Raw genomic sequence first — 19,936 nt, forward strand, 5'->3', positions numbered from 1 at the left:
GGGGCATGTCATACTCAATCTGCCAATGAGATTAACTTGTATTTAAGCTGAATAGACAGTGGTTATGGCGAGTGTCCGCTTGAGATGTGGAAGAGCAACAGTGCTAGCTCTCGCAAGCTATCTGGTTTAGCGAGAAGAATGTCTCGTGTTCCAGTCTCAAATGTTGCCAGCGGAAGAAACTGCAGTCGGCAGGGAACCTTTCCCGCCCGCTTGGCTGAGTGGTAAGGTGCCTGACTCCCATGCAGCGGGTCCGGGCTCGAGATTTTCTCTGCTCGTGGACTGGGTGTTTTGTTGCCCTCGTCATCATTTGATCCTCATCGCCGGCACACAAGTCGCCCAATGTGGCGTCCACTGAAATAAGATTTGGACTCGGCGGCCGAACTTCCCCGGATGGGGACTCTCAGCGAACAATGCCGCACGATCATTCGTTCTTATCTTGCACAGACGGAACAGACTTGATTCGAAACGAGTCCAGGATACCCTGACAATTCATTGTAATTACAACACGAACGGAGTATAATTCGGAACCATTTTGTTTCCGTTAAATTTCTAATTTATTGGGCGAGGCTCGGCCAAGCCGCACTGGAGCACGTGCGGGTGCAGGCTGGACCTGTCGGCCCTCCCCGGAAGTGGTCCGTGCAGCGCGGCGGTTTCTCTCTTACACTTACTCTGCGGCATCTTCCGGTCGACACGACATTTCCCAGTACGGCAGAATATTGTGGTGTAAGAGCAGTGTACCCTTTGCTATTGGTTCATGGTACAAAAAAAGTTCACAGCTGCAGTGGCTGTTGGTGCTACAGAAGACACAACCTAGCAAGCTGTCGTCACAAGCGTCTAGAAAAGAGTAGGAGTGACAAAAGAGAGGAATGAGAATTTTCACTATCCATCATGGAATCGCATAATCCACGGGTGCTGCAAATTTGCTATGGAGCAGCATTACAGCACCCTGGAGAAAGAGTTTAAAGATTTAGATGGCGATGAAAGAGCATAAGTTACAATTATCGACGGACGGGATTCATTGTTCTCTACATCAAGAAGCACTTCCCGCTAGATTCGCAGACATGGACGACATGAAATTGGTACTACGAATAGTAAACGTTCCTAAATCGCAAGCATTATTAAACCGTTAGTTGCAACAGTTTTCGATGTAACTGAACGAAGACTATGGTGATGTTATACATTACTGAAAAGCAATTTGGTTAAATCAAAGTACATGCCTGCAACGACTTTTCCATTTAAGACCCCCTATTGACGAATTTATGAAGGAAAAAGGAGGGTGTTGTGTGATGTCCTTATGTTAGTTAGGTTTAAGTAGTTCTAAGTTCTAGGGGACTGATGACCATAGATGTTAAGTCCCATAGTTCTCAGAGCCATTTTTTGAAAAAGGAGGGCTGGAACGAAAATTAAAATATGCAGAACGTACTGCAGACCTTGAATTTTAAATGGACTTGACTGCACACTGCCCATAGAGATGGGGATTCATTTAAAAAGGAAATCGTATTGTGGAAGGGAGAAATTGTGACAAAAAACTCAGTCCACTTTCGTAATCTCATTGGCGTCAAGGAAAACGTGAAGTTTGAAGAATTCATTGTGGCCTTGAAAGAATTCCAAGATTAGTTTTCTAAATGTTGTCTGGATACTGCCCAATCTTACATCTCTATCCGAACTGTTTTCAAGTGGATTTGCTATTTCAGTTGAAAGAGGCCCTATGCATGTGCTGATTGAACAGACTGATCTCCAACTTAACTTTTGTTTAAAAGACCAATCCTGTTACGTTAATGCGGTCCAGGAATCGTGCGTAGTTTTCCTTGGGAAGAATTCAGAGTCTCTATAATCAGGCTGCATACGTGATAAAATATATTGATCAGCTTATGTGCGTGAATGGCTGTTCGGCGTTCTGACACTCGGTGAACACGGAACACTTACGGGATCAATTTGTTGTCCGTTTGTGTGTCCGATTGTTAAAAAAACCTCTTTTCTATGGAACGGAAAAATGTATCAAGTTGTAATTTGTCCGTACTATTGTCTACAGTCCTTTGGCTGCGTAAAAAATGAAAGCTTCTGAGTCAATGCAGCAGTAAGGTACTGCCATTTATGTCACATATTTTGGTACTTTCAAACGATCTCATTAAAAGCTGTAGGATACTTCCTGTTGATATAGAATAACGAAATGTGGCAAGGAGCAAGGTTTCACAGCAGAAGTATATAAAAAAAGTCAGAAAATTGTTAATCCGTAATAATATCACACAAGAATATTTCTTTTATTACGTAGTATAGCCTTGAATCTTGAAATTAAAACATTCTCGAAAGTCTTGGAAACACTGGAACTGATATCTTGCGAGCATCAATATCCATAAAAGGCAAAAATCACAGATATTCTAGATTCCCGGAATGGATGAACTATCTATGTATATAATTATATTTGTAAGAAGCCATCAGCGCGCATATGACCATTACTTGCTAAATGCTAAAATACATTATTCATATTAGTTTCTTGGGAAGGATGGGAACGTCGTCATGTTGTTGTATACTATTCTGCAGTTGATTTTTATTTGAGCCAGTAAATACAATTTATTTATAAATATTATAATACACTTCTATTTAAAGCAAACATTATAAATAATAAGGTTAGTGAGCAACACATAGTTGCCAGTGAAATGTGTAACTCATTTGCTTTGTAGTAAGCGCCGTCATTGGGGATGAGCAGGAGAGAGTATATTACAAATAATGAGACCGTTCTGATATCTGCAATTCTAAGGGAGCCTACAATAGACACTGCGAAGCAGCGACAACACTGAGGAATTGGAAGCTCCATTCGTGTGTGACTTAGATGCATTATCTACTGCTGACACCAGCTGCCGTACATACGTTCTGGAAGTGGAGCGAGATGCAGCTTCTAGTCCCACTGTGTGGTAGTGTATAGAGCAGGAAATCGCAGCACGGACGGATTGGGTTGGCTACGTTCGCCGTGAGGTAGGAAAGCAGTCGGGCTGCCCGCGCGCCACCGACGTGCTGCAGGGTTGAGCGGCATGCGGGTCGCCAGAGCGCCGGCGGCGACGTCAGCGGCCGCGGCGCCCCGCCGTGCGGCGGCGCACCTGGTTGGCGGAGTCGTCGCCGGCGTCGAGGCGGCCCCAGTCCTCTTTGATCATGTCGGCGGCCTTCTCGGCGATCATGTAGGTGGGCGCGTTGGTGTGCGCGGCGGGAATGACCGGCATGACGGAGGCGTCGACGACGCGCAGCGCCTGCAGGCCGCGCACGCGCAGCCGCGGGTCCACGACGGCGTCCGGGTCGGAGGCGGGGCCCATCTTGCAGGTGCCCGACTGGTGGTAGATGGTGAAGGTGAGGTGCCGCGCGGCGCACTCCCAGTACCTGCAGGGCCAGAGGTCGGTGTAGGGGGCGGATCTGCTGCCTGGCGTCCCACACTTGCGCGTTCTAGCGAATGAAGCCACTGGGGCACCAACATGTAGCGCTGGAATTTCGCTTGTGCTGAAAGCAGTTCGTAGCCAAAAGCAAAGCTGAGTGCACGTGGTTGCTCTTACGTTCCTCCCTTTTCAGTCTGTTACTGCTCCAGACGACGTTGACTTAGCGAGACATTTATATCGAATAAATCATTCTGTTGTTGTTGTGCTCTTCAGTTCTGAGACTGGTTTGATGCAGCTCTCCATGCTACTCTATCCTGTGCAAGCTTCTTCATCTCCCAGTACCTACTGCAACCTACATCCTTCTGAATCTGCTTAGTGTAGTCATCTGTTGGTCTCCCTCAACGATTTTTACCCTCCACGCTACCCTCCAATACTAAATTGGTGATCTCTCGATGTCTCAGAACGTGTCCTACCAACCGATCCCTTCTTCTCGTCAAGTTGTGCCACAAACTTCTCCCCAATCCTATTCAGTACCGCCTCATTAGTTATGATCTACCCATCTAATCTTCAGCATTCTTCTGTAGCATCACATTTCGAAAGCTTCTATCCTCTTCTTGTCCAAACTAGTTATCGTCCATGTTTCACTTGCATACATGGCTACACTCCATACAAATACTTTCAGAAACGACTTCCTGACATTTAAATCTACACTCGATGTTAACAAATTCCTCTTCTTCAGAAACTCTTTCCTTGCCATTGCCAGCCTACATTTTGTATTCTCTCTACTTCAACCATCATCAGTTATTTTGCTCCCCAAATATAAATCGTTCTGTTTATCTGTAATAACTATCTTTGTTAAATAACACCCTGAAAATTCTTTGTTCTAATGTCCTTCTACATCGCACCTAATAACATATTTAATTTCTGCTATATAAAATGCAGTCAGCCTCAGATACAAGTAGATTACGTTGCTCCGTATATAATCTCAAGACAAAAAGCTGTTGTCCATGTGAATGACGAGCGATGTGAGCCGTCTGAGGAAGACTTTATGCCGAAATATGTAAGTTGAGCTAAACAAATTAAATCTAGGACTTAGAACAGAAATTTGAAAAAAAAGAGTACAAACCTGATCGCACTCTAGTAAGTGAAATTACATTCCTTCTCTGACAAAAAGCCTCAAAATTGTCGTGTTAAAGCATCACATGGAGTTTGGGAAATTAAGTATTTAACTATGAAATGACTGGGAGGATATTTACGTTCATACAGACGTGACCATTTTGAAGCAAAGATTGGGGAAAATATTCTCGTATTTACATTCCGCATCAGTCAGGTATTTGAACCGCCACGAGATTGCGGCCGAGCAACAACCGATCCTTGTGTTCTGGCAGCTAGTCATGACGTCGCAGGTGCTTATTCCATGGCCATGCATCGTGTAGTTTTCGCTTCGCTTCCCGACCGACGTGTCCACTTCAGCCTCGCAGTTGGTGGGTTCTATTCCGTAAGGGGCTGCACGCCGCCGCTTTTATTGAAGACTTGCTTGCTTTCTTAGTATCTACAACACTTTTCGTCATAATAAAAATACTGGTCCTTTCGGTGCTCTTGCATGGTAGACTGTATCTGCTCAGCGTAACAATCAGCCCGTTCACGTGGTGTCCTGCATATGTTCGGGGTGCTGAGTCCTGCCTCGCTTTTCATAAGCCTCAGGAGTGATCCTTAATGACTGGCTGAGAACTTGCCTCGAGTCCATACGTCTACGTGTTGGTCTGTATCTTCTGTACCGTTATCAGTTACAACCACTCATATCATAGGTTCTGTAAGTACCAAGAGTGGTGTTAAGCAGTAGTTGCTAATGCAGAAATTACTCAGGTGTCGAAGAATACGAGGAAATGACCTGTTACGTCTACGACGAATTCCGCCATCTTTCTAAGGGACTGCTTTGTAGTGAAGACATCATCTTCAGTTATTTTCGTGTCCCGCGGACAGTTGGAAACGTTACACGAGTTGAATGAAACAAAAGTCGTGACTAATTCCAGTTGAGGATCGCTAATCCTCCGTTCAAACGATATAAATGGAAAATATTAAAACATAGAAGAATTTTATTAAATGAGACCCTAGACTGATACAGTAACATTGATCTGTGCTCTAGTCTCTGTACAGAGATAATAAAGATAGAATTCTCGGCTGAAAGTTGTTGGAGGATATAATTGTAGCAATTGAGGTATGTTTCATACAACAATATTAATTTGGTAGTACATATGATCCAACTATTTCATTGAGGAAGATAGTATTGTTATTCTTCCATTAAATCAAAATGACAGATATCTAAAGACGAAATGCGACTGAAATCGCTCAACCGAGGGTAGGCCACTGGACCTTACCGGATAGCAGTACGATCCTACATAAAATATGCTAAAGAACTTGTTCCTCTTGCAGCAGCAGTGTACGGCAGATCGCTACATCCTAGTAATAAGAAAAAAAAAACTCTCGTTGTGCCAGTTTTCAAAAAGTGTTGCTGAAACTGCAGGCCTATAACTCTGACGTCTGTCTGTTGCAGAATGTTCTACGCTAGCATGTAACTACATTACTGGAGTTTTAAAATATCATATGTGGGAAGCAGTGTGGGTTCGGAAAATAGCGATCTTGTGAAACCCAGTTGGCTCTGCTTGTCCACGAGACCTGGCCGATAGATACACACGTTCAGGTAGATGCCTTGTTCCTTGACTTCCATAAGGTGTTCGATACTCTTCCGCGCTGCCTCCTAATGAACCAAGTACAAGCGTACGGAATATCAAAAGGTCTCTGTGATTAGACTGAAGAGTTTCTGGCAAACAAAACACAACATGTCATTCTCAATGAAGAGAAATTTTCAGACGTGAAAATAACTTCAGGCGTACACCAACGGACTATTACAGTGCCATTACTCGTAATTTCCTGAGTGCAGGCCTACGTAGAAGTTCGATGGGACTCTTCGTGGATGAGGCTGTCGTATGTGGAGAAGTCGCAGCACTAGAAAACTCGAGCGAAATGCAGGAATACATGCGTAGGATCGACGCTTAGTGAAGGAATTGGTTGTTGCATTTCGATATAACCCAATGTAACGTACTGCGCATAAATAGACAGAAAGACCCATTACTGTACGATTGGTTCAAATGACTCTGAGCACTATGAGACTTAACATTTAAGGTCATCAGTCCCCAAGAACTTGGAACTACTTAAACCTAACTAACCTAAGGACAACACACAACAACCAGCCATCACGAGGCAGAGAAAATCCCTGACCCCGCTGGGAATCGAACCCGGGAACGCGGGCGCGGGAAGCGAGAACGCTACCGCACGACCACGAGCTTCGGGCTACTACTGTACGATTACACGATTGCAGAACGATCAATGAAAACAGCCACCTCCATTAAGTATCTAGGCATATGCGTCCGGGGCGGTTTGAGGGGGAACGACAACATGAAACTAGTCGGAGACGGGGCAGATGCCAGACTGAAATTCATTGAGGGAACCCTCAGAAAATGTAGTGCCACGAACAAAGATGGTGGCTTACCAGTACTTGAGTACTGGTTGTCAGCCTGGGCTCCGCACCAACTAGAACTGATAAAGGAAATAGAGAAGATCTACAGCAGAACAGGGAGTTTCGTTAAAGGTTTATTCAAGAGGAAGGCGCTGCAAGCCAGGCATTCTGCATCGCGGTGTGGTTTCTTGTTGGAGTTCCGCGAGCGTACGTTCCTAGGAGAGTAAACACATGTATTGCTTCTTCGCAGGTGCATGTCGCGAAGAGACCTTGAAGGTCACATCGAAGAGATTCGAGCTCAGACAGACGCTTACCAACAATCGTTCTTCCCGCGATCCACTCGCGACTAGAAGTCGCAGCTGCATTTATTTGCCATGTGGGGTAGCCGCGCAGTCTTAGGCGTCTTGTCAGGGTGCGCGCGCCTCCCCCAGTCGGAGGTTCGAGTGTGTGTTGGCCTTAGCGTAAGTTACTTTAAGTAGGGTTAAGCCTAGGGACCGATGACATCAGCAGTTGGGTCCCATAGAAAGAAGAGGAAGTGGGAGAACACAAGGTCTACCTGTTAGGAGTCAAAGCAGGAATAGCACAATGGGATGTAGGGCTTTACATCAGGAACCCTGCGTAGTTGCAGTAACGTATGTAAGCGAACGACTGATATGGATAGATTTGACAGTGTGTAGCAAGAAAATTAGGATTGTGTCAGTATATTCGCATTGTGAAGGGACAGATCAAGATAAGATGGATAGTTTTTATAAGGCACTCACTGATGTAGTTGTTAGAGTAAAGGACAAGGACAGTGTTCTGTTCGATTTCCAATCCTGGCATTAAAATCACCCATGAGTAGAAGGGGATTGAAAAGGTTATGGGTAAATTTGGAGAGGATATGGAGGCCAACAGGAACGGGAAACAACTCTTGCATTTTTGTGCCAGTATGGCCTTAGTAATTACAAAATCCTTTTTTAAACATAAGAAAATTCACCAGTATATTTGGAAAGGCAGGGGAACCAGATCTGTCATTGACTATATAATAACAGATCAGGAATTCAGGAAGGCTGTGAGGGACACACGTGTATTCAAGGGATTCTTTGATGACACTGATCATTATTTAATCTGCAGTGAAATTGGGATTGTGAGGCCGAAAGTGCAGGAGGTCAGGTCCATATGTAGGAGGATAAGAGTGGAGAAACTTCAGGATAAGGAAATCAGGCACAAGTACATAACAGCAATCTCAGAAAGGTACCAGTTAGCCAGTTAGTTGAATGTAGTCAATTACAGTCATTGGTAAAGGAAAGGACAAAGTGCAGCGACACAGTACTACAAGTGGCTAAAGAATGTCTGGGAACAGTAGTGTGTAAAAGTAGGATGAAGCAAACAGCTTGGTGGAATGACACAGTCAAGGCAGCCTGTAAAAGGAAAAAGAAGGCGTATCAAAAATGGCTACATACTAGAACTCAGGTAGACAGAGAAAGTTACGTTGAAGAAAGAAACAAAGCCAATAATCGCAGCATCCAAGAAGAAATCTTGGGAAGACTTTGGAAACAGGTTGGAGACTATGGGTCAAGCTGCTGGAAAACCATTCTGGGGTGTAATTATCAGTCTTCGAAAGGGAGGTAAGAAGGAAATGACAAGTATTTTGGACAGGTCAGGAAAACTGCTGGTGAATCCTGTGGATTCCTTGGGCAGACGCAGGGAATATTTTGAAGAGTTGCTCAATGTAGGTGAAAATACGATCAGTAATGTTTCAGATTTCGAGGTAGAATGGGATAGGAATGATTATGGAAATAGGATCACATTTGAGGAAGTGGAGAAAATGGTCAATAGATTGCAGTGCAATAAAGCAGCTGGGGTGGATGAAATTAAGTCGGAACTCATCAAATACAGTGGAATGTCAGGTCTTAAATGGCTACACAAGATAACTGAAATGGCCTGGGAGTCGGGACAGGTTCCGTCAGACTGGACAAAAGCAGTAATCACACCAATCTTTAAACATGGAAACAGAAAAGATTGTAACAACTACAGAGGTATCTCTTTAATCAGCGTTGTGGGTAAAATCTTCTCAGGTATTTTTGAAAGAAAAGTGAGAGTATTAGTTGAGGACCAATTGGATGAAAATCAGTGTGGGTTTAGGCCTCTTAGAGGTTGTCAGAACCAGATCTTTAGCTTACGGCAAATAATGGAGAAGTGTTATGAGTGGAACAGGGAACTGTATCTATGCTTTATAGATGTAGAAAAGGCATACGACCGGGTTCCTAAGAGGAAGTTATTGTCTGTTCTACGAGATTATGGAATAGGAGGCAAACTTTTGCAAGCGATTAAAGGCCTTTACATGGATAGTCAGGCAGCAGTTAGAGTTGACGGTAAACTGAGTTCATGGTTCAAAGTAGTTTCAGTGGTAAGACAAGGCTGCAACCTGTCTCCACTGTTGTTCATATTATTTATGGATCATATGTTGAAAACAATAGACTGGCTGGGTCAGATCAAGATATGTGAACACAAAATATGCAGTTTAGCATACGCGGATGACTTAGTTGTGATGACAGATTCGATTGAAAGTTTGCAAAGTAATATTTCAGAGCTAAATTAGAAATGTAAGGACTATGGTATGAACATTAGCATCTCCAAAACGAAAGTAATGTCAGTGGGAAAGAAATATAAACGGATTGAGTGCCAAATAGGAGGAACAAAGTTAGACGGTTTCAAGTACTTAGGATGCATATTCTCACAGGATGGCAACATAGTGAAAGAACTGGAAGCGAGGTGTAGCAAAGATAATGCAGTGAGCGCTCAGCTACAATCTACTCTCTTCTGCAAGAAGGAAATCGGTACCAAGACTAAGTTATCTGTGCACCGTCCAATCTTTCGACCAACTTTGTTGTATGGGAGCGAAAGCTGGGTGGATTCAGGTTACCTTATCAACAAGGTTGAGGTTACGGATATGAAAGTAGCTAGGATGATTGCAGGTACTAGTAGATGGGAACAATGGCAGGAGGGTGTCCACAATGAGGAAATGAAAGGAAAAAGTGGGAATGAACTCTATAGATGTAGCAGTCAGGATGAACAGGCTTAGATGGTGGGGTCATGTTACACGCATGGGAGCAGCAAGGGTACCCAAGAAACTCATGGGTTCAGCAGTAGAGGGTAGGAGGAGTCGGGGCAGACCAAGGAGAAGGTACCTGGATTCGCTTAAGAATGATTTTGAAGTAATAGGTTTAACATCAGAAGAGGCACCAATGTTAGCACTGAATAGGGGATCATGGAGGAATTTTATAAGGGGGCTATGCTCCAGACTGATCGCTGAAAGGCATAATCAGTCTTAAATGATGACGATGATGATGATGATGATGATGATTACGATACTTGAAAACTCATTTATTAAATGTTGCCGGCCTGCGTGGCCGAGCGGTTCTAGACGCTACAGTCTGGAACCGCGCGACCGCTACTGTCGCAGGTTCGAATCCTGCCTCGGGCATGGATGTGTGTGATGTCCTTAGGTTAGTTAGGTTTAAGTAGTTCTAGGGGACTGATGACCTCAGCAGTTAAGTCCCATAGTGCTCAGAGCCATTTGAATCGTATTAAATCTTACAGGGAACTTCCCGTTGAAATTTGGCATGACTCAAGGCTTCAGATTTCTCTGTGTGTCAGTCTGTCCATCTTTTAAGGCTCATTTTTCTTGTGAACAGGTCGACGTATCAAATTCAAATATATGTCAGTTATCAAGGTCTATGGTCGCTTGGCAATGAAAAAATTTAAGATTCTAAGTCGATGCATTAAAAAGATCCTGCCGTTTAGGTAACATATTTTGATACTTGAAAACTTGCCGATCACAACTCATACGGTACTTCTCCTTGACATAGAATCATGAAATTCCGCAAGAAGCAAGAAGGTTTCGTAGTACAAGTAAAGTAAAAAGCCTGAAAATTGTTAAATTATATCACATAAAAAATCTCTTCGCATTAGAACATACGTTGCATTAATCATCTATCAAAAGCATAATAAACGAACAATACTGCATGAAAACGTGAAATCTAAGTTCATGTTTTGAGAAGTAAATAAAAAGTATTTTATTGACTCGCCTATTCCTATATACAGCGTGTTTAAAAAATGACCGGTATATTTGAAACGGCAATAAAAACTAAACGAGCAGCGATAGAAATACACCGTTTGTTGCAATATGCCTGGGACAACAGTACATTTTCAGTCGAACAAACTTTCGGAATTACAGTAGTTACAATTTTCAACAACAGATGGCGCTGCAAGTGATGTAAAAGATATAGAAGACAACGCAGTCTGTGGGTGCACCATTCTGTACGTCGTCTTTCTGCTGTAAGCGTGTGCTGTTCACAACGTGCAAGTGTGCTGTGGGACAACATGGTTTATTCCTTAGAACAGACGATTTTTCTAGTGTTGGAATTCCACCGCCTAGAACACAGTGTTGTTGCAACAAGACGAAGTTTTCAAAGGAGGTTTAATGTAACGAAAGGACCGAAAAGCGATACAATAAAGGATCTGTTTGAAAAATTTCAACGGACTGGAAAGGTAGGGCGACCGCGTTCGGCAACCACAGAGGGCAACGCGGAGCTAGTGCAGCAGGTGATCCAACAGCGGCCTCGGGTTTCCGTTCGCCGTGTTGCAGCTGCGGTCCAAATTACGCCAACGTGCACGTATCGTCTCATGCGCCAGAGTTTACCCGTCTATCCATACAAAATTCAAACGCGGCAAGCCCTCAGCGCCGCTACCATTGCTGCACGAGAGGCATTCGCTAACGATATAGTGCACAGGATTGATGACGGCGATATGCATGTGGGCAGCATTTGGTTTACTGACGAAGCTTATTTTTACCTGGACGGCTTCGTCAATAAACAGAACTGGCGCATATGGGGAACCGAAAAGCCCCATGTTGCAGTCCCATCGCCCCTGCATCCTCAAAAAGTACTGGTCTGGCCGCCATTTCTTCCAAAGGAATCATTGGCCCATTTTTCAGATCCGAAACGATTACTGCATCACGCTATCTGGACATTCTTCGTGAATTTGTGGCGGTACAAACTGCCTTAGACGACACTGCGAACACCTCGTGGTTTATGCAAGATGGTGCCCGGCCACATCGCACGGCCGACGTCTTTAAATTCCTGAATGAATATTTCGATGATCGTGTGGTTGCTTTGGGCTATCCGAAACAAACAGGAGGCGGCGTGGATTGGCCTCCCTATTCGCCAGACATGAACCCCTGTGACTTCTTTCTGTGGGGACACTTGAAAGACCAGGTGTACCGCCAGAACCAGAAACAATTGAACAGCTGAAGCAGTACATCTCATCTGCATGTGAAGCCATTCCGCCAGACACGTTGTCAAATGTTTCGGGTAATTTCATTCAGAGACTACGCCATATTATTGCTACGCATGGTGGAAATGTGGAAAATATCGTACTATAGTGTTTCCCAGACCGCAGCGCCATCTGTTGTTGACAATTGTAACTACTGTAATTTCGAAAGTTCGTCTGCCTGATAATGTACTGTTGTCCCAAGCATATTGCAACAAACGGTGTATTTCTATCGCTGCTCGTTCAGTTTGTATTGCCGTTTCAAATATACCGGTCATTTTTGAAACACCCTGTATATAAACTGAAGTCCCCTGTTCGCTTCTTTTTTTGTGTCTGCGCTAGTCGAAGGAGGTAGTGTAGAGATTCTGATACGGTCTTTGAATTCCGTGGACCGATGTGTTGCCAGTATCTATACCTAAAACAAGCAAAATTGTTGAGATTCTCGATTCCCAGGATGGGTGAGCTGTGTAAAGTCTGCACGAGACCGTCAGTGCGTGACACCAGCTGGAACGTGGCTAATTTTTGTTATTTCGGTGTGTCGTGTATTTTCGTACAAACGTAGATTTATATGCAACGAATCAATTAATTATTCGGTGTTCTGTTCATTTCTCGCATTGTAGTTGCTGCCTTCCTCCATCGAGAGTGGTCTAGCGCGGGCACTCGCCTCCTGTTTGACAGGGTCGATGCCACGGTGTACCGTATGGGACCTCGGCTAGTTGTGGGCTACGCCCGTGCAGCATAACCGCTCACTGTCTGGCAGGACCTTAGACGTTTCAGTCCTTGTGGAGTGGACTAGAATCCTGCATGGAAACACTTATTCCTGGAGAACACTAGTGCTCCGTAACGACATTGACGGAATTAACGGAGCCCTGTTAAAGTTGTGCAACAGTCTGCTCGCGACGTGGGCTGAAGCGCTTATCGTAACCTGCATCGCCTGCCCTCCGCCACTTACTTGTCGGTGTTGAATCCCAGAGAGGCGCAGGCCGGTATGGGGATGTCGTGCAGCTTGGAGGCGAAGCGCTGCATGGGCCGCGTCCGGGCGATCTCGATGCTCTTCCGGACGCCGGCCACCATCGTGTCGACGTCCTGGCGGTGCGCGAAGTAGTTGTGGAAGATGCGCGGCTTCGCGCGCGGGTCGCCGCTGCGCAGCGCCACGCGGCCCCGGCTCTGCGGTCGCATCAGCATCGGCAGCACCATCCACGTGTGCGCCTGCTCGATGGGGCCGTACACCGCCTCGTACAGCTCGTCCTGCACGCCGAAGCCGCGGCGCAGCGTCGGCTCCGACACGATCGAGCCGCCCTGCAAGGCGAGCCGTAACGTCTGCGAGCGCGCCAAAGCCAGCCGGCTGCCCAGCCAGAAACCAAACACCATCTGAGACCCAAACTGTACTGCCTAGCCACGGTAATAAGCCGTAACAACCAGCATCGTACTCATCCTCCTCCTGCCCTATGTGTAGCTGTGGTACAACCACACAAGAGGGTGGGAAGAAACAAAGGCAACTGAAACACCCCATGCAGATGTCACGCTAATACTATTTAGCACGTGCACCAGCCTTGACAGAGCCTTCATTTCGGGGAGAGGAAAAGAGTCCACCAATTTCTACACGTGTGCGTATCCAGCGGGTGGGACCATTGGTGGCTAGACACCAAATTTAAATACCAAACTGTTGTGTGTAATAATCAAAATATCCACAGCTGTACTGCCGGTCTATAGTGCCCAACGGGTACAATATTTCGGCAATCAAACATGTCGCCATCATCAGGTGAACTGACGGACTGAGCTCCTGTGAACGTGCCGGCACGGAGATCCGTACGCTATGGTTGCTCAGGGGGAACTGGGTTCGGTCGCGGCGGCGGCCGATTTAAATACCCTCCGCCCGCGGCGCGCTCCCTCCGCCGTCCGCGCCCCGCGCCACGGTAGCGCGTTGGAACAGATTTCGACGGCGTCTGAGATGACGTCGGTGTGATGGCTCTGTCCGCCGTGGTCGTCACAACTATGCGTTTGCTCGATTTACTCTTGATTAACCCAATCGCTGGTTCCCAAGCCTTGCTAAGATTATAGCCACAGTCACGGTTTATGAGGTCGTCATTGGTGCGAATTTCGATGGCCTCTCTAACAACGCTGTCCCAATACCTCGACGTCTGTACCAGAATGTGTGTAATGTTTCACCGCTTTTCCTAATATAGCAGCAATTCGGCCAAATTGATTCACGTGTGGTCATCGTCATATCCAAATGCGATACCTGCTTTGTGCCATTGTGTCACGTCTCCACATCGACCTGTATTAGTGCACTGATTCCACACAACCCGCTGACACATACAGCGTAAATCAGTTGCCCCTACCGCGGTCCCTTTATGCAACCCGCAGCGTTGTACCTGGCCTTCATAAACCACGCGTGAAATTTTCATATACCGTCGCTCGCTACGCGCAAACTACTAGTCCTGCAGAAAAAAATATCAGCAGAACCTTGTTGTACGAAATGTAATGCAGATTGGATACGTCTTCGCTGGATACCGCTGTTATATAGTCAAGAGAAACGTACGAAAGTCACCTCCAGAAGCGCATCCACTCCTCACTCATTCTCCACCAATGAGGATTTCTGGTACGTTATTTGTGGCAGTTCCTCCTACCATTGTACAAAAATTCCAGACCAAGTATTCCCGATATTCAACTTTTTTGATCTATACTGATTAAGCTACTACGCCGCCAGATGGTCGACTACTTTGTTAATATTAATTTAAACGCGCCCTGGTAATGAAAGACAAACGACTTTTGTAAACGTTAAGCTAAAAATAATTGCATTGACAATTCGATACAAACTTAAGCCTTGCTATCACAAAAGTTTCCTCGTCAGAAGGTTTGACGATTACAACGATGTTATTGTTTATTTCATGCTGTTAAAATTGACAAATTTGTTAGGTAAAATATACACATACGTCAATTTTACGATTTCAAAGTTTCATCTAAGTCGGTGGCGTAATAAGGCGAGTGACCGAAGAGCCAAAAAAGGTCAAATGTGGGAAATAATTGATGCAGTAGGTGCTTCATAACGAAGTTACTAATCTATGTTTACGCTCCAGGCAATGTGATGCAAAACAAACTAGGGAAACGGCTAACTGTTCATTGTTTGAAGACAAGCTATTATAATTGCGAATTTCGTAAGGCACAGTTATGACAAAGTCAGAAACTTTAAAGACAACCAACGTATCAAGAGGCGTGGGAAAAGTGAAGAATGCCAACCTTGACATGAAAGTAGAACAGAGAGCAGCAGAGGGACGAAACAACCGGAGTCGTGAAATCTTCGAGTTTACAACGTCTATGTTGACAAGCTCTTTAGAAATGAAGACGTGGGAAACTGAACTCTGTGATTGCCCAATAGCTCAGGAGTTACGAAAGGTGATTCTACATCGTTCTCTCTAGGCCATGTGTTGCGGCGCTTAGCTGAGGCCAGCAGCAGTGGCGACCAGGGCGGCTGCCGCTGCCGCCTCACGGTCTCCGCGTTGTGCAGCAGTCCTGTGCGGCTCCACTCTAACCCAGCTCTCCGTTGGACTTGGTGTGCTAATCAATTGTGCCCCTCAGTTTTCATGTTGCGGTACTAGATATTTTCATTCATATTCTTGGCAAACCAGTCGATTATTTCACACATAATACCTTCTACATGTGGCGTTCCATAATGATTTACACTTCTCTTATTGTAGCAGTCGTTAAGAACCTCTATGCCTCGGCAAATACATGCAACTTTCTGAGCGTAGTGTTCGTTAAGGTGCACAAACTTGTGCCGCCGTTATGGTAACTTCTGTACGCCCCTCTCGAACCACTTGTTTGGAGTGTGACGCACCCATCTCAGGAGAGCAGTTCGGAGCTCCTGGAGGTCTGCGAAATGATGGCCGCACAGAGATTTCTTCAGAGACCAGAATAGGTGGTAATCACAAAGGACAAGTCAAGAGAATATGGTGGGTGTGGTAGTACCTGGCACCCTTCGACAGCAACGGCAGCTGTGCTTGTCCCCCTCGTATGGTGGCGAGTGTTGTCGTATTGCAAGAATACTTCTGTCACTACAGGCGACATAATCATCTTGAGAGATTCAGCAACTGTATTAATATTTAAGATAACTCTCTTTTATTGTTCCGTCTCGGTTGCAAATTTTTGGTTAAATGACATGTTTCTATCGCTCTCGATCATCTTCGAACACAAATAGTTGCGTCAGCGACCCGTCTGGACTACTCAGAACCACATATCACAGAATTATCTTAACTCCTTTCGTTCATTTTCCTACCCGAACTGCATGGCGCAACCTCCAAAGTGCCTCCACTTAGGCGGCGCTGTAAATGGTGCTCACTAAATGGTTCAAATGGTTCTGAGCACTGTGGGACTCAACTTCTGAGGTCATCAGTCCCCTAGGACTTAGAACTACTTAAACCTAACCAACCTGAGGACATCACACACATCCATGCCCGAGGCAGGATTCGAACCTGCGACCGTAGCAGTCACGCGGTTCCGGACTGCGCGCCTAGAACCGCGAGACCACCGCGGCCGGCAATGGTGGCCACTGGTTGTAGCCAGTCCACGGGGAGGATTCCGTCCTCGTCCCAAGAGACTGTGGCCATGCTTTCTTGCACTGAAGACGCTGCAAGAATTTTTCGGCAGCCGGCTGCCTGTGTGTTTCCACTCCATTTATTTGGCCTTGGTCTGCTTCTCAAGGCAGTAAAGTCTCGTCGGCAGTCACATGAAACCTTCTGGATAGTGGCTCTGCAGAGTGCTTCTGACAGGTTCTCTGGCCGCCTCCAGTTCAGTGAACGTGATGCGACGATTCTCCTGAATATGTCTTCTTTCCACTCTCTAAATGTTGACTGTTGTTACCCCACTGACCGTTGGGTGCGGCTATTTTACCAGCCAGCCCCACAGGTTACACGGTTTCTGGTGACATGCTGCCACCGGTCACCTCTGAATATCCACCCTGTTCACAACAGGAAATGGGCTATACTGTGCAGGGGATACGCTGTTAGTGATCGTTCTGACACCTAAGGGTAGAACAAAGTGCTACATACTTGCAGATGTAATGATGCTTCCGACGGCGCATCATGAATGATGGGAAGAAATGAAGTGTAAATCAATTCGAATCGTCCCTCGTGTAAATTAAAAAAAAAAGACAGAAGTTGTTGTTGAGGTGTTTAGGAGGAAGGAAGGAAAGAGAGAGAGAGAGAGAGAGAGAGAGAGAGATGGAGGTGGCAGCGCGCCTCCACCTGGAAGAGCAGCTCCATGTCGGCGTAGCCGTCAGGGTCCGTCTCGTTGGCGAGGTCGTAGAAGGCGAGCGCCTCGCAGCCGCCGGGCACGGCCATCGGGCCGCGGTGGAACGCCAGGAAGTCCACGTAGTAGTCCCGGTTCCCCAGGATGGTGTCCGTGCGCAGCGAGACGCTCTCGTTCACCACGAACGTCAGCCCGCCCAGCGCTATGTGGTCCATCAGGTTGTAGCCCACCTGAAACGGCCGGCGCACGGCTGAGGACTACTCTGGAAGCTCGCTCTTCACTACTGCATCCAGCCAGTAATTGTCTTTACGCCTCAGCTACTAGAATGTCATTGAACGTAGTAAACTACGACTAGAGAAAGACCTCATGTCTAATTATAACCTGTTTTTTGTTTAATAATTAATCTATCACGACTTCTACAAGCTCCTGGCCTGCTCGCGGTGTGAAGCAGCGGCCACAGTTCGTAGTGTGACTGCGTTAGCGCCTGCTGCTACACTCGCCTACAATGTGCGGTGTGCACAGTCTTTTAGTCCTTTTTGTCTCTTTAACAGAATTTTTATGTTATTCACAAATTGCAACATCTCGTAAACGTTTCAAGCTAATTAATACCATAGAGGCACGGTCTTTCTCGATTTCTGACTAAAAAGCGATTCTGGTAGCTCTAGTCGGAGGTCCTTGTTAATCCTGCCTTTTGAGTTTTTGTGGTGATTTTTCCATAGAAACTTTCATCCTCTAGGACACATTTCTTTAGAAGTCAAGAAGGAATCTTCATAGATTTAGATTTACTTCATTTTAATAATACTAAATCTAAACATTCTCATGAAAATTTTCATCCTCTTTTTCACCCCCTTAGAGGTCAAACACCGACACACTATTTTTTTCTTTATATCCAACCGAGAACCCAAATACCAGTTCGCTGACATTTAGTTTCAAAAATGCTGTCATAATAAAATATTTCGATGAAAAACTTTCATCTCTTATTTTAATTTCCAAAAACACTGAAAAGTCTTTTTTTTAATTTTTAACTCAGAATTTAAATGCCAATTTTCGTAGATGAAGCTGTTAAAATGGTGTAGTACTATTTTAATAATGAATTATTTAAAAGAATCACGCATAGGTTTTACATTTCTAAAAAATGAGGGAACATGTGTTTCTTTATTTCTAATGAACAAACCAGATACCAATTTTTGTAGTTGCAGCTTCAGATTTGCCTTAATAGCGACTTACGTTCAAAACACATCTCATCCCCTATTTCACGCCGTTAAGGGTGTAATTTGGAAGAATCCCTCCTTGAACGGCGCCAGAGTGTATTATCAACATGCTCTCCAAATTTGATGCTTCTCTCCTTAGTGTCTGGATGGGCGGTGATAGGTTAGTCAGTCAGGACATTTGCTTTTACATTTAGGGCAGATTGAAGCTTCCTGGCAGATTAAAACAGTTTGGAAATAGCGGAAGTAAAACTGTCGGGACGGGTCGTGAGTCGTGCTGGGACAGCTCAATTGGGTGAGCATTTGCACACGAAAGGCAAAGATCCCAGGTTCGAGTCCTCACTGGCACACAGTTTTAATCTGCCAGTAAGTTTCGAAACCGTGCACACTCCGCTGCAGGTTGAAAATTCATTCTGCTGTACTGTGATTGTTGTAATAATTACCATTGGTAAATTTCGTACATCTCCGAGACGAGTTCGATACTTCGTGTGAGTAAGGACAAGAAGTAGTTTCTGCAACTCTTTCCATATGCATTATTTCGTAAATATAATAACAAATTGTCCCTTCCTTCACCGCACTCCTTCCACCACTACGCACAACACCACCGACGCTGGTAGCTGACGCCATTACTACCCTCGCCACTCTAAAATTGCTGTTTTGTTACATGTAGCCTCCTGACACCAGTTGCGACTCCGCTGATATGAACCTCATCTTCCACAAAATGTTGTTGTTGTGGTCTTCAGTCCTGAGACTGGTTTGATGCAGCTCTCCATGCTACTCTATCCTGTGCAAGCGTCATCATCTCCCAGTACCTATCCCTTGATGCCTCAGAACATGTCCTACCAACCGATCCCTTCTTCTGGTCAAGTTGTGCCACAAACTCCTCTTCTCCCCAATTCTGTTCAATACCTCCTCATTAGTTATGTGATCTACCCATCTAATCTTCAGCATTCTTCTGTAGCGCCACATTTCGAAAGCTTCTGTTCTCTTCTTGTCCAAACTATTTATCGTCCATGTTTCACTTCCATACATGGCTACATTCTATACAAATACTATCAGAAACGACTTCCTGACAAATCTATGCTCGATGTTAACAAATTTCTCTTCTTCAGAAACGCTTTCCTTGCCATTGCCAGTCTACATTTTATATCCTCTCTACTTCGACCATCATCAGTTATTTTGCTCCCCAAATAGCAAAACTCCTTTACTACTTTAAGTGTCTCATTTCCTAATCTAATTCCCTCAGCATCACCCGACTTAATTCGACTACATTCCATTATCCTCGTTTT

At 45.2% G+C, this 19,936-nt stretch overlaps 1 protein-coding gene across 1 annotated transcript in view; it reads right to left on the reverse strand.

The window, feature by feature from the left end:
• Positions 1-2,533: 2,533 nt before the first annotated feature.
• Positions 2,534-19,936, reverse strand: part of LOC126283972 (glucose dehydrogenase [FAD, quinone]-like) — a 113,259-nt gene continuing 95,856 nt past the window's right edge. Inside the window, exons 6-8 of the mRNA XM_049982431.1 lie at positions 17,436-17,669; positions 13,145-13,491; positions 2,534-3,369 (exon numbers count right to left, since the gene is read on the reverse strand). Coding sequence (XP_049838388.1) covers positions 3,060-3,369; positions 13,145-13,491; positions 17,436-17,669 — 891 coding nt within the window. The 3' untranslated portion in view covers positions 2,534-3,059. The remainder of the gene's footprint in view (positions 3,370-13,144; positions 13,492-17,435; positions 17,670-19,936) is intronic.

This window comes from Schistocerca gregaria, chromosome 8, assembly GCF_023897955.1.
Source record: "Schistocerca gregaria isolate iqSchGreg1 chromosome 8, iqSchGreg1.2, whole genome shotgun sequence".
In the NCBI taxonomy this organism is placed as follows: Eukaryota; Metazoa; Arthropoda; class Insecta; order Orthoptera; family Acrididae; genus Schistocerca; species Schistocerca gregaria.